Source organism: Misgurnus anguillicaudatus, chromosome 20 (assembly GCF_027580225.2).
Source record: "Misgurnus anguillicaudatus chromosome 20, ASM2758022v2, whole genome shotgun sequence".
NCBI lineage: Eukaryota > Metazoa > Chordata > Actinopteri > Cypriniformes > Cobitidae > Misgurnus > Misgurnus anguillicaudatus.
In genome coordinates this window covers 1,277,750-1,294,024 of record NC_073356.2, presented here as the reverse complement: position 1 = coordinate 1,294,024, position 16,275 = coordinate 1,277,750, and the positions used below count along the sequence as shown (strand labels likewise).

At 34.7% G+C, this 16,275-nt stretch overlaps 1 protein-coding gene across 2 annotated transcripts; it reads left to right on the top strand.

Annotated features, from left to right (window-relative positions):
- The first annotated feature begins 1,135 nt into the window (after positions 1 to 1,135).
- Positions 1,136 to 11,187, top strand: ftr55 (finTRIM family, member 55). 2 transcript variants are annotated; one of them, XM_055220268.2, is made up of 6 exons: positions 1,136 to 1,709; positions 3,493 to 3,588; positions 3,683 to 3,916; positions 6,150 to 6,297; positions 6,418 to 6,465; positions 10,538 to 11,187. In XM_055220268.2, exons 1-6 carry the CDS (start codon positions 1,248 to 1,250, stop codon positions 11,071 to 11,073), a joined length of 1,524 nt encoding a protein of 507 aa, XP_055076243.2. In that variant the 5' UTR covers positions 1,136 to 1,247; the 3' UTR covers positions 11,074 to 11,187. The 2 variants fall into 2 exon arrangements, with proteins under 2 accessions (XP_055076243.2, XP_055076242.2); XM_055220267.2 differs by having other exon boundaries at positions 1,137 to 1,823.
- Positions 11,188 to 16,275: the final 5,088 nt, after the last annotated feature.

Sequence of the window (16,275 nt, the reverse complement as noted above, 5' to 3'; positions counted from 1 at the left end):
TGAACCGATGCCATGTAAAAGGTCACATTGATGTTTGCAATGGGCTTAATAGCTTGTGTGAGTTATAGGTCATCCATTATAATTACTTGTATTCTTTAAGTAATCATTATGAGCATGAATAAGATCTATTGTGAAAGACAAATAAAAAAACTTAAGATCTAAGTTTAATGTAATAGACAATTAAATTCACAGAACAATTTTAGAATTAAAAAAGAATTCAATTTTTGTTTAAAAATGTGATTTTTCTAATTATAGGCAACTACTGTATATCTACACTCATGATTTCTACTATATCTGTTGTTTCAAGCTATCATAGCTATCATAACAATATGGTTGTATTATTTGACATTAGTAAATGCATTAGCTAAACAATACAGTATAGTGTTTCAGCATTTATCTTTGTTAATGTTAATGCCAATACATTTGTTAAAACGTTTTAGTAAATGCTAAATGTGGTAAACTAACCACTAATGCATGGTCAAGGACAAACGTGAACTTTTTAAATAAAATAAATAAAATAAAATTTTATGTCTAAACATGACTAAAGATCACAGCTCGGCTTTTATTGGTTGTGGCTAGAAGAGATACAGCCGCCGTAGCTGTAACCTCTCTAGCCTTTACTGGATTTATAAGGGAAACGCCCCCTCTAGTGGATCAATTGCTTATCTTTATTCTGAAAACACAACATAAACTACTTGCAAGAGTCATAAAACATATTTAAATATTAACCGACATGTACAGGTTACAAATCATTGTAAATAATAACACTTTAAACTCCCACCGTTCCATAGCTTTCCCAAATATGAGATGTAAGGATCTTTACTGCACCTATCTTATTATGAATCTTCTGATACTGTATGTCTGTAGATCATTCTGTTCAAATCATATCAATTACACTAAAAATCAACAATTAAGATAACACCTGAACTCTTGTTATGATCTTTTCAGAGATTGTGTTTCGTATTTTAAAGGTATTTTTATTCCATCTTCGTTTCGAGACATCTTCCCAGTAAGTTTGTGTAAGCACTGACTATTGATCACGGTAGATAGATTCTCTGTGCCACAATCAGTGTAAATATCTCTCGAGGCCTGTATAATACTGACACCAAGTGGAGTCTTTCATTAAGTGAATTTACAGACACACCTGTTTTGCACACGTCACAACCAGGAAACTCAGATCAGGAAAACCGGAACTTTTAGATTGTTATCGTGCGGTCGTGTATATTTTATTATGTACGTGTAGTAAAATGGCAGAAGCTACTTTTTCAGTTGATCAGTTCAGCTGTTCAGTGTGTCTGGATCTCTTAAAGGATCCAGTGTCCATTCCCTGCGGGCATAGTTACTGTATGAGCTGTATTACAAACTGCTGGGATCAAGATGATCAGAAGGGAATCTACAGCTGCCCTCAGTGCAGACAGACCTTCAACACAAGACCTGCTTTATGTAAAACCACCATGTTGGCTCAAGTGGTGGAAAAACTAAAGACGACAAAACGCAAATCTGCTTCGTGCTTTGCTGGTCCCGGAGATGTGGAGTGCGACATCTGCACTGGCCGAAAACGCAAAGCTGTGAAATCCTGCTTGATGTGTCTGGAGTCTTACTGTCACACTCACTTTGAGCGCCACGAGGAGTTTCGACCTGGCAAGCGACACCAAACCATCGATGCCACAGGACGACTGCACGAGATCTTCTGCCGTCAACATAATAAGGTCCTGGAGGTTTTCTGTCGTACTGATGAGGAGTGCATTTGTATGCTGTGTATGATGGATAAACATAAAAACCATGATACTGTTTTAGTTTCAGCACAGAGGAAAGAGAAAGAGGTATGAAATGGGCTTACACGTTGAAATAATAAGCTATTAATGTTGACACTTTTTTATGCTTGCAGATGTTGGGTTTTAAAACAATGCATTAGTGTGCGGAATGTTAATAATATTATTAAACTCTCAAACACAGGGTTAGTAACAACAAATAAACAAATATTCAACTTTAGCATGTGCTACTGACATTAAAATAGACTAAAATAGGCAAAGAAGTTGGTAATGAATAATGCCACGTGGGGCAGATCAACTAATAATTTGAAAGTTACCAAGGAAACAAGGGTACTACAGGGTCAATACATGAAACTGACAGAAAAATAAAGGTCACCTGCTCACACAATACAGATGACATAATAAACACAAATACATGCCATGTGCCTAAACAGGAAACACACATAGATGTAAGGAATTCAAGCAATGTTCAATATTTCCAGTTGTATGATTATATTCAGGTGAACACAGATATGGAAAGTTCAAATTTTTGCTTGTTGTACACAATGTGTGTGTGCTACAAAATAGCCTATACCCATCTTTTTTATAAAGTAAAATAATACAACAAGATTAATATAAAATCCAATCATAGTATCCCTCATTGGGGGCTGAGCCTCCCTAAAATTAAGAGCCAATTGTCTGTAAATAAACGGACTAATTCACAACCTGCTGTTACACCCATTGTGGGTGTCTGTCTGCTTCATGCCCCCACTGTCCTCTTTTTTTTGTTTTTAAAAACAAAAGAATGGTTACTCAATACAAATTAAGTGCAAGTTATAGCCATACGTAAGGTCTACGCCATAGGTTATATGCATAGACTGTGATTGGTCTACTAGAACCCCTAAAATAAAATCTGGGTTGCTTTTCTTCATAGGCATTTCTGCTAAGTTGCCAAGGCCAAGTTAAGGAGTAGGTATGCTCCGATCAGTGCCAATCTCCACTAAAAATACGTGGCCGATCACTATTCTAGCTGATCTTATTCACAGCTATATTCCTTATCAATCTAAAATCACGTTTATAACATGCATTTGAAAAAGCAACACTCGTCAAACATAATTATTAAACATATTCTTTATTATCATGAAAATACCTGAATGTATATGTATATAAAGGCTAGGTGTCTCGCCCGCCCTGCTGGCCAATTGAGTGGAACGTCTGCATTTGGCGGCCATCTTACCACAGGCAGCTCGCTCACTCGTAGCATTGAATTTTAATAGAGACAGAGTGCAGCGCGTCATAATCTGCCTACAGGACTTTATTAATGCTTCTCCAACAAACTAAATAAGCCTTTGGTGCTTTATAGTCCAGGCAGGGTCACTTTTAGTAGTAAACCTACCTCGTAGTTCATCCAAGCAAAACTGCTGGATGCTTTCGTCAGCTTGATGTTTGTATTTATGGCTATGTAGAAGAATGCAGCTGTGTAAAGTGTTTCCATACAAAGTAACATCGCCATCTACTGGCATGGCAACCATAGTACAGCTTTTTTTGTTGTTTTCACAGATCTGTGTAATCTTTGTTTTTTAAAAAATAGCCTAAATTCAAATCTGGGCATGATCACAAAACTCCATTTAAAGGGATGATAATTATTTTTAAATGAAACATTTTGCATGATGATTTTGGGATTTCATTTTTTTTTTTTTTTTGATACACTTCTCAAGTTTGTTGTTTACTTTTCCTACAGATGTGCTTGAAGGGTGCAAAGATAGACATCCAGCAGAGAATCCAGCAAAGATTGAAAGATGTTCACATGCTGAAATTGGCTGTGAAGTCTTATAAAGTGAGATCTGAGCAGAAAAGATCGTTTAGTCTTACTAAAGCTCAATATGACGCACTGTGTGATGTGATTTGTAATATATGTGTTTGTTTTACAGTGCTCTACGCAGACAGCAGTGGAGGACTGTGAGAAGATGTTTACTGAGTTGATCCGCTCTATTGAGAGAAGTCGATCTGAAGTCACACAGCTGATCAGAGATCAGGAAAAGGATGCAGTAAGTCAAGCTGAAGGACTCTTAAAGCAACTGCAGCAAGAGATTGCTGATCTGAAGAGAAGAAACACTGACCTAGAGAAGCTTTCATATACAGACAATGACATCCACTTCCTTCAGGTAACTATTGAATGGATAATGTTGGGAAAGGGGGTTTTCTTATTAGTAAAGCTAGGGATATTTATTATGATTCAAAGATGCAAAATATACAAAAATATATATTAATGTTATCGTCCTGGTTTAACAACCTGCAGCAGTTTAAGGGAATTGGTCTTTAGCAGCCAGAATTTACCATTGCAAAATAAAGTTTGTATTCCATATACATGTTTATTAGTTTTTTTTATTAGAAAGCACTTATTCTAAATAAATGTTACAAAAGAAGATGTTTGATTATCTAAAGAGATTTTTTGTATTTAAATTCAAATGGTACATTTTAAAGGTTTTAAACTTTAAAGGGAAAGTTCACCCAAAAATAAAAAAAATCCCTATGATTTACTTAACCCCAAGTCATCCTCGATGTAGATGATGATATTTTTCCAAAAGATTGGACTTGTATTAAGTTATTATATAATGATAGTGAACGGTGCTTCTGATTTGATCAAAGAGTCAATCTATCCTTCACAGAAGTAATCCATGTACGTTCAGGGGGTTAATAAAGCCTTCTGAGGGCAATCGAGTGATTTTGGAAAAAATAGTTTAAACTTAGCTTTTGGTAATGACTGATGCATGTTCACGAGAGAGTGCGTTTTCAGCTTATGATGTAGGATGTAGCGTACGAGATGTAGTGGCATTGTGACTAATGTGGAAAGCATCCCAGATACAGTAGACGCAAAAACGAACTATTTAAAACTCCACAATATAGCTGAAACAACTCACTTTTCACAGATTTCCTGACTGGTGTTTTGTTTTGCTCTTTGCATTTCCGGGTTTGTCACTACGTCTCTTACACTACGTTATACGCTGGAAACACACTTTCTCGTGAATGTGCATTTTCTCATATAACTCTGATTGTGTCCGATTAAAAAAAAATTATATACATTGAGGATGACTTGAGGGTAGGTAAATCTTGGGGTTTCAATTTTGAGTAAGCTATCCCTTTAAGGCTTTTATACATCATACACACAAATCAACATATATATATATATATCAACATATATACAAATCAACATATATATATATATATATTTAATTACATGAAAAATATTTTGTGTCATTCTTAAAGGTGTTTTGAAAACTAATCATTCCTTTTTTGGTAAATTAATGTACGTATTATAAAATCTCAATAGACTAAACACACCAGCAGGCATGTTGCATCTGTAAATAAAGTGAAACTCACCCCAGGTAGTTATGTCTGTAGATTCTTTAAATAACTTAAAAGAGTGTGATATTAAAATACTTAAATTAAAACTCAAAAACGGTTAACAACATTTCCCGTTAATTGGCGCTGTCCCGTGAGCGGGACACTTACGTTTTTTTCAATATGTTCTATGTAAATGTTAATCTATCACGACAAACTATATATTGTTGGAAAGGTCTAAGAATGTAGTTTTCATATTTCAAAACCTTTTAGCAGTAATAATAATGCAGTAACTGTAATTTATTCATTTGTGACACAAGTATGCAGCAAACCTCAAAGCAAACCTGCACAAACCTCAGTTTTTTGACAATTTTATGTATTAAAATTATACTATAATACTATATACTATATACAAATAAATGTAAACTGCTTTAAAAAAAAATATTTTCACCTCCAGACACTTCCCTAAAAAGTGTCTTCTTAAAAGGGGAGCAGATTTAAAAGAGGAGCTACATTTTATGGCGTAATAGCACTTTTGGGAGTACTTCGACTCGGTGCAGTAACACCCTCCCTCTCCCATTATGAGAGTGAGAAGGGGAACGGACTTTTCAGGCGAGTCGAAGTACTCCCAAAAGTGCTATTACGGCATAAAATATAGTTCCTCTTTTAAATCCGCTTAGAAAAGCGCTACGTTTTATTTTGTACCACCAAACTTGCTCGTATAACTACTCGTCTTAAATAGGAAAAACGTTGATGTGTTTGGTCACTTCTAACTTTATCTCTAAATGGTACCATTGAATGAATGGGGCTAAGCTAAATGCTATCGAAGCGTCGCAGCGCGCTCCAGTGCTTACGTGCACGCACACAGATGATAGAGGGATGTATCAACAGTTCTTAGTTAAGGTAATAACATATTTTAATATTGAAAATGAGTAGACTATTCCTTTAAAGGGTTAATATTTGTAATGTCAAGTGAACTAAAGTGTAAATTTGACAGTGGTCAGTGGTTATTGTCTAAAATCTGAAGTTATTTGTGTGTTTTATTGTTTTCTGTAGAGTCTTTCATCTCTCTCTGTACCACCAAAGTCTACAGACAAAATCAATATTAGTTTCCTGGTTTCTTTTGATGACATGAGAGAATCTGTGCATCAGCTGAGACAGAAACTGCAGGATTTCTGCCAAGAGGAGACAAAAGAGATCACGGGTAAAGCATACATGATACTGAAATCACATAGAAAAACCTATAGACAAGTTGAATTGAGGCAGTTGTCTTTTTCATATACATTCAATTTATACTAATTTATATATCTGATGATTTTTACAGTGACATACAACACCATTGTCTCCAGGTTTAGAAAGCAGTTCCTACCATGTAAGTCACTAAGCATACAAATACAAAAAACTGTACACAATAACAAAATAATGCACTATGTTTGCTAGAATATTTTTTTAAAGGGAAAAAGATGATACATAATGAGACACTCAGACACAAAAAGAACTAGGGCCTCCAAAACTGATATCTAATCATATAATCAAATAATATATATATTTGTTTTTCAATTCGCTGATTAATCCTTTGGCTAACTTGCCAATAAACAGTTCTGGGTAAGTTACTCAAAAAAGTAATTAATTACTAGTTACTAATTACATCTTCAATCACTTTAAATTTTTGTCTCCAAAAAGTATTTAATTACTTATATTACCAGTGCTTTAAGGGGCCCAAAAGAGGTGCCGATAGTCTATTTTTTTTTTTTTTGCTGACTCCTATATTGAAGGGGTTTTACATTCAGCAGTCAACAGACGACCTTGTAAAAAATAATAAATCCTTTTAGAAGTTTGTGGATTTGCTTGAGCTAGAAATAGCTACTGAACATAAATAAAATGTGCAAAAGGGATTTTGAAAAAATACCATTAGAAATAGCTACTGTAGAAAGAGCTTTTGAACATAAATAAAATGTGCAAAAGGTAGATATGTGAGTAAAAGAGTAGAAAGAGCTTGGAAAAAAAAACTTTAAAATGACACCAAGACCATGTCTGTGAATTCAAGAATAACAAAATACTGGCCATTTGAAACTCGAAAGTCATTTATTTTGTCCCATTGTTTTCCATTTTGCGGGTGGTAAAACTACTGTGCACGTCGTTCAAATTCATTGAAATTTCGTTCACTTGTAGTTTAGCAATTAGACTAAATGTATATTACAATTTTAAGAATGTTTTCTGCACTTCGTCTGAGGAAATCCGAAGTTGCGTCGAGGGGAACCAAACTGACAGCCGCAACAGCGTAGATTATCACGTACCTACAAAAGGGTATTGGATAAAGCTTGCGTCTGACCTGCAGCATCATTCTGGCTGGTGGGATGTCAACCAGCGAGTCCTCTGATTCTGACCTTGTTCTTTTACTACTCAGAGTCTAAAACAAGGAGGGCATATTAAGTGTTCATTGTATTTTCATTTTAACCGAGCAACTATGTTGCGCGTTTCACACACAAACACACACCTCTCCAGTCCAGAGCACGTTGACACTGCGCTTTTAAGTTGTAAACGCAAGGGTGTATGGGTAATGTAGTCTCTGCTCTCGGTGGGATGAATTAGGAAACGTACATTAAGGGCGCTCTGAAAAGCCGCAGCGCAGCCAAAGGATTAAATTAAACCTTTGATTTTTAAACAGATTTGCAAATGAGCATTCCGGTACGCTAAAAGCACGTTCTGGGCACACGGAGAGGTGGTTGTACGCTCGAGCTATTTTTGGAAGTGGCGGTACTGAGTACCGGGGCGTTCCGGCCCACTTAAAGCACTGCTTATTACTAATTACTTTCTAAATCCTGTTTAGTAAATGAAACGGCTCAAATAAATCATATACATAAATTATTCCAGCCACACTTTTTAAGGTCCAATTCTCACTATTAACTAACTCTTAACTACATTTGCCTCAATATAATTACAGCTTATTAATACTTTGTAAAGTAGCTGTTAAGTTTTAAGTATTGGTAGGAAGTTTTAAAGATGTAGAATAGATTTAGCAGAATCCGGCATTAATATATACTTTTTAAGTATGGATAAACAGACAATATCCCAGTAAAATAAAGGCTAATAGGCAACCACTTGATAGTGAGAATTGTAAACTAGACTAGGGTGTTACCATTATTATTATTATTATTATTATTATTATTATTAACTAACCAAAGTATTTAAAGTGAGAAGCAGAGGCGATTCTAGGGTTAGAGCTTTAGGGGTGCTGAGCACCCAATGAGCTCCGCTGCCACCACCCGCTCTTTTTTCCTACAGAAACCAATAATATGTATATTGTAAAATAGCTTTCATTTTAACATTGGTTTAACTAACTCCAAAATAAAGATTTTTTGGAGACCTTTCAGGCATGAAAATGGGTCAGGGGTGAAAAAGATGAAAAGAATATTACCCCTAGGGTCCGGGAGCATGCTCCCCCTTAGAATTTTTTTAAAATGACATATTTTAAAGCATCAATCTGGTGAGTTTTCAGATGCATTTTTTGCCAACCTTTTTATTTCTAATTAATGGTGAGCTAGCACATTTTTGCCATTAATGCCATATTAAAGTCTCAGGACAAAAGGTGGGCTACACCAGCAGTGTGGGTATGGCTTTATGTGAATATACAGTGTATTGTTTGCCTTTGTCGAAATGACAAATCTCCTAATTTATAACTTTTATGCCTACAACATATGGTAGGTTTATGAATAGTTTGTTAATTTGCAGCTTTTCTTTTAACAGTCCTTTAATTGAACCATTACCTTTACTATATGTCTAAAACAAAACACTTGTGACTCCTGCACTAAGGGTTAAAGACGTTATCACCTTCATATTAGTCTACATGTGACAAACTAAAAAAATATTTATTGTCTAGTTTGATAGTCAGACAGTTAGTGATTTCACACATAACTTACCGGTAGCCTACTGGTGGTATACAGTGATATGTTTGTTTTCACTCTGTTCCAAACGCCATGTTTTCATGACGACTGACCAGAAAAGACGCCCGTGATGTCATGTTTACATGACTCCCGATTGTTAAAATAAGTCTCAGATTAACGATAAATCATACAATAAACTTTAACAACGGAGACACACGTATGCAACTACCCACTGAGACGCACTGCATGCGTCTTGCGGAAGAACATTGTAACCGGCGCTACTTCTCCGTTTAAGTCTATGGACGAGTCACCCAGGTACTGTGCTACTCCGCAGCGCGCGGGTACCCGCCGGACTTAAATAATCCGAAAATAAACACTTATTATACGTGTACCATGGTGATTCATTATAAGACAAAAACACGACTTGAAAGATTGATTCGTGGTGTACTCGCTCATTATAAACATAACGTAAACATTTTGTAAGATTTGAACAAAAAAGTTGCATCACAACACTATCTGATTCTCACTCTGCGTGTGTTTCACGCTGAATGACGGACGGGCTAAGCGATGCAGGTACAGAGTAGAAGAGGATGACACCATTTGCTAAGCGGGGAGGTTTTCATTTTCTACCTTATTATATATTTTAAACCACAAACTACGGAGTATGTTTTGGACATTATTTAACCTGGTCAAAGACGAACGAACATTTTAGAATAATTAAATTTCTTGCCCCAAGTTTTAGGGGTGCTGAGCCCCTTTTTAGGGGTGCTGAAGCACCCCTAAAAAGGGGCTAGCCTCGCCCATGGTGAGAAGGATACATAAAAAACATGCACTTTAACCTTAGACTTTAAATTTTGATCCAATATGTAAGAAATAATTGATGACAAGCTGTTGAATTATTCAGAAATAATGAACACCCAAGGTTGTAATATGGAATGACACAAAGGTGTGCATTATTTTCAAATAATTTAAAGTAACCAGAGTCAATTATTCCTCTTATACCACGGTTACCACAAACATTGCTCTGGTGCCTAAGACATATGACAAGGTAGGTGTGTGGTTTACAGAAATATAATCAACACCCAGGGGACAATTCTCAATCAATCAGAATAAAACATTTAACAAACCTGTGGTATAATAAAAAATAATGCACACCTAAGGTGGTAACCTCGAGTGTGCATTATTTTCTTATAATTCATAGATATCATAGATATTGCTCTGGTTGTAATTTTAAAGCATTTCATAAGTTATGAAATACCCACCCATGGAACATTTCTCAGCCAATCAGAATAAAGCATTCAACAGACTTGTGGTATAATGTATTCTATATAATTAATCTAATCCATACACAGTATTTAGATTACATCAGACAAACTAACTGAGTAATCCCTGACTTTACTTTTTCAAGCAAAAAGTGAACGCACCATGAGATCGATCCAGATGCTTTACTCACCAGATGTCATGCGTTGATCGATCTGCGCAGTACTGCATGTGAAAGTAGCATCTAGCTTGCTATAATTATTGTTTAAAAGCACAATTCTCCTTTTTTTGTCTCTATAGATTCCCTTCAGCTCACTCCGGATCTAAACGCGATGAATAAACACCTCAGTCTGTGTGAAGGAAACAGAAAGATTACTTTCACTGGCACAGCCCAGCAGTATCCTGATCATCCAGACAGATTTGATTTTTATTTGCAAGTGTTGTGTAAAGAGATTGTGTGTGGACGCTGTTACTGGGAGCTCGAGTGGAGTGGGAAGAATGGTGTGTGTATATCAGTGTCATATAAGAGCATCAGTAGGAAGGGAGGGGGAGATGAGTGTAGATTTGGATATAATGATCAGTCATGGTGTTTGTTATGCACGTCCACAGGTTACTCATTCTGGCACAATAACAGAAACACACATCTCCCTGTAAAATGCACATCCAGTAGAATAGGAGTTTATGTGGATTACAGTGCAGGATCTTTGTCTTTCTACAGCGTCTCTGACACAATGACCCTCATTCATAGTGTCCAGACCACATTCACTCAACCTCTCTATCCTGGGTTTTATATTGGTCATAAATCATTGGTCAAACTGTGTGATCTCTCAGTATAGATTGTGACCCTGTCACACTAGATGCATGCTTTAAAACATTTTGTATACGTGGAGTGTAAAAAATTATTATGTGCCTTAGTAGACTGAATGAAATAAAATGAGTTAAAGAGCAAATATTATCCAATTCACGATTTCCTTTGGTATGTAAGTCTGTATCAGTTCATGTTAACAGAATGCAAAAGGTACAAACCCTAAAGTAAACGATGACGCAAGTTATTGTCTCCAACGTAAATCTCTTTTCTTGGACTACAACAAACACACGGATTGTAGGCAACAGTTTACTTTCTGGGATTGGTGATGTAGACAAGACCAACATTATCATAATTCCTCCCACTCCGGACACATTGTGAGTGAATCTTTAAAAAAGTAATTTCAACCTAATTTTATCATGTATAATCCAATTAGGAATTGGATTTTCTTTTTGTTAGAAGTCTAATTTTGTGTTATAAAATTAGCTACATGAATGATTTTGGTTGACATAACTAATTAGGCAGTGGACTTGTAGTTCCCAGAATGCTTTGCATGTGACGGCATTTGGAGAGTAAAATTTGAATGGAAAAACTATTTTATGTGTTTTTAACTAAAAAGAAAGTGTTTGTTAGTGTTTAATGTTCATTTATCTTTGAGATTTATAAGAGTTTCTGTTTTTTATCGGGAGTTTTGAGGTTACCATCATTCACAAGACTGCTGCTTGTGTTTATACTGTAGGTGACACAATGAAATCATGATTTGTGTTAATTCACTTAATGATCAATAACTGTGCTAATCCCAGTACTGAGACCAGTCTCTTTTTACTTCCTCATCATAATGTGGTAAATATGTAAAGAGAAGAAGACATTTAACAGGATTAAATCAGGAAGATTCCATTAAAGAAGTAAGACTTTAAAAGTGCTTTAAATATTATGTATTAAAGCAATAAGCCCCAAGAAGCAGTGGGTTACCAGTGCATTTTATAACGGCTAAGGGGCGTTGTTATGCACGACGCGAAGCGTGTCTGCAACAGAGCGGTTCCCAAGCAAAACAGACGGAGCAAAGACACAATGAAAATATGATTCATTAAGACGGTGGTGTTTATTTTCATAAATTAACATTCATCTAATTTATACATTAACATTTATACCGTGCAACTGTTGACGTGTGGATCAAATATGCTTGGAAGCATGCTTAACACTTTCCCTGCCAGCGTTTTTTAAAAGAGTTGCCACCCAGCTTTAGTTAAACATTAATGCCTTCCAGAAAAATGTTCTTCTTTAGATATGTAAACATACAATATATCAAATGAAAGAACAGACCCTCTGCTTTCAAACAACAAAATAAAAACGTTTCACCCTACCTTCAATTGTTCTTTTATCCTCTCAAATTTTGAGCAAAATGTTGGGATAATTCCATTTCTGTGAATGACTTTTGTTAGAGATCCGATTCAGATCGCTGATCAAAAAATACACTTGAGTTTTAAAGTGTTGCGTGAAAGCATCAGTGTTTATGTTGTGTAAGATCGCCACCCAGTGGATAATATACGGTACAACTACTCCTCACGGAAGCATTAATCAATAATAATAATTATATATGATCACTATATTGCAAAAACAACAAATGTAATTCTGTGTTGGTGGACTAAGACTTTTGCACAATACTGTACATATAAATAGTTTTGCTTCTTAAACATTACACTGTATGGGCAACTAAAGTTACATAGATGATTTTTTCGTATTAATGCGTACAAATGTTATAGCATACAGACAAATAAATTGTGGAAATAAATAAAAGTGGAAATAAATAAATATTGTGCAAAAGTCTTAGGCCATGCCACAATTAGATTTGTTGTTTTTGCAATGTTATAGTGATCATATATAATTGTTTCTCAGTCTCTTACAATACATCCAGAAAATGTGTATATAGTATTAAAAACTGTATAAAAATGTAAACTGATGTGTCAAGTATTTAGGGCAAACTTCTCTTCCACTTGAGCAATAGCAGGAAACTGCAGGATCTCTTAAACATAAATAAAATTAAATCCTAATTTCTAATTTGAAAGAAATGAGTCTCTTTAAAAACGCTCAAGATGTGTTTAGTGCCAAGAGAGGTCACACTAAACACAGATGAAGACATTTAGTCCTGAAAATTTTATTTTTGATTTTTTTGTACATATTTCTTGTACCTTAATAAAATAGATTGAAAAATAAATGTGGATGGACTTCTGTGGTGGCCTAAGACTTTTGCACAGTACTGTATTTGTATGCTACTTTAACTTATAAAAACCAGTTGAAGCTGTTAACTTTTTATTTTTTAAGTTATGTCAACTATTCACAGGTCAAAACTTAAAATAGTATTTTGAATTGACTTGCAAAAGCAAGTTGTTTTAACTTCATGCTGCATTTTTTTAACAGTGTGGTGAACCATGTCAGGACCTCAGTAAATGTTTTTATTTTTTTATTCAGTGCACGCGTGCAGCATTCACACGGATGCCAGATCCTACTATCAGAATCCTCTTTAGTTGTAGTGTTCAGTACTTTACCAATTAATGTCACGCTTAAGGAAATTTATAAAGTGAGGAGTAGGTGCAGGTTAGTGTTAGCTAAGTCTGAATTTTTAAAAGACAAGATGTGAACTTTTTTTGGCCTTTTATTTTTTTGTACCAATATTTTGCCACACCAGGCGATTAGCACCTGAATTGACAGCGGTCAGATAAGTATCAAGACAATAATCATCATGATTTTGTCTGTAAGAAATAGCAACACTATCAAAATGAAGAAGGCTACAGGTATGTTTTTATTTATTTAGGAGTTTAACAAAATCATGCAAAAACATTCATTAGAGCACTAAACAAAAGTTTTGGTCATATATTATTATTTATAAATACCTTTTTTTTCTACAATAATAAGCATTGTTGCATGAAAAATAATTAAATAATCCACCCTTAGTCAACAGTAAAGTATTAACAAATTGTCTCTCTTCACAGTCCACCCCCAAATCAGACAGTGTGTGTATCCAAAGTGTAAAACAGCAAAAAGGTTCAGAGAAAATACATTAGATTGCATTTGTTAACTTCTTACACCCGACCATGGACCTCACCAATTTTCAATACCTGGCTAATATAGTCATGATATAATGTGCAATGCAGGAATTCAAGTTTTTCTGGTAAAAGATGGAAAACATGTACCATGCAATGTGAGCAGAATAACAGGAAACAGATTGTTAGCAGTTTCCTAGAAATTTTTGATTCAGCATTTCAGATAAATGCTTGGATTGGACCACACTCTCTACTGCCAACACACAGATAAAGCTTATCTGAAAAAGTCAACAAACTTCCCCTATTTATAATTGTTTCTGTGGAGTTTTTGGATTGCAAAACTACAGAGGGATTTGCATCAACACATTATACCCACTGGGCTCTATTAACTGTTTCATTCAAGGTCATAATAAATGTATTTACTATTTATATTATTTGTTTACAGTTTAAAAAATATTAACAGCTGTAAAATGGCTTATTTATTTCATTTATTTTTCTATTTTGTGTTTTGTATGGGCATGTGAAACATCAGGGGCGTGCAGTCCATAAACTGTGAGTCATTCAAATCGGATATGCACAAAAATCTGATTTAAACTGACAGCATACACTGTCTTACAGGTACTTGTGAAGGTCTCAACAAGTAAATATAGTCTACTTTTAATAAAAGGTCAACAATATTATAACTAATTTTAACTGTGTTGCTTGTGTTATTAAAATGTAAGCAATTGAGTAAAGCGAACTGGAGGGTTTTGCACATAACAAAGAAATCCAGTGTACTGTATACAGTCTGCAACGGGCACAGTTTGACATGTGATGCCACTCATACCCGGTTAAAAAATGTAATCCTTCGCTACTGTATTGCTAGAGTCCTACATTGTTGTCACATGACCTCATTATGCTGCGTATTTAATTTGGCGAGTGGCATTCAACTATCTTTTTAATTTCTCTTATTTGAGCATACTGACCTAATTTTTGGTTGTCAAAATGTTCTCCTGACGTTAGTTTGTAGTTTCCAAAACGTTATTTTTCAAGGTTTGTTTTTGGTTAGCCAGGAAAGTTTATTCCTTTACAAGTATAACGTTATTTTAGGTTAGTAACTAACGTTAGTCTAACCGTTAGTCTAACGTTAGGCTAAAACATGACACATAAAAAACATTAGAGAACGTAATGTAAAAGTTTTTTTTTCAGTTATTTTTTAAAATGCAATGTTATGGGAACATTTTTATGGTTTCAAAAATAACCATTGGAGAATGTTATGCAAGTTATTTTTGGGTTATTTAATAATACCACCCTGCAACGTTATATGAGAAAATTTTATGGTTAATAAAACCCTTGTCAAAAAATCCAAAAGGATTCCAATAAGAATCCTGTACAGGAATCCAATTAAAATGTCCAGCATATTTTGGAATGTTCCTTTAGGATTCCGTTAGGATTGTCTTATAAATATCCTAATTATGGGAACGTTATCTTATGGTTGCAAAAAATATAACCTAAAAAGAACGTGCTCAGAACGTTATTATTTGGTTTCCAAAAAATAACCAACAGGGAACCAAAAACTAACATTAGGGGAACGTTCTGTGTTTGACAGCGTCTTCATAAAGTTTGGTGGATTTAATGTGCATACAACTGTATTGTACTATTTATATTCTTATAAATGTATTTTTTAGGGTTGGGCATAGATTAATCTAGAATAATCTCATACAAAATAAAAGTTATTTTTTGCACAATATATGAGTTTGTAATGTGTGTAAATATTATGTATATTTAAACACACAAACACACACACACACACACACACACACACACATATATACATATATATATATATGTAAGTTTCTTAAATACATACATGAATGTGTGTGTATTTATACATAATAATTACACACAGCACAAACTCATATGTTATGCAAAAAAATTACTTTTATTTTGTATCAGATTATTCTAGATTAATCTATGCCCAGCTCTAGTATTTTTAGTGTTTATTTAAAACCTAAGTTTACAGAATATTACTTATTTGACAGCAATTACTTAAACGTGCAATCTTTTGTAAGTATCAATATTATTATACTTTTGCGAATCGGGATAAGGAGACGCTAGGGGTAAGTTAATTTTAAACAAAAGGTTCCTTGTTGCAGCACTGAGCAAATAGCAGTTCCTTATGCAAAAATAAGTGACTGTCTCTTTAAATGTGT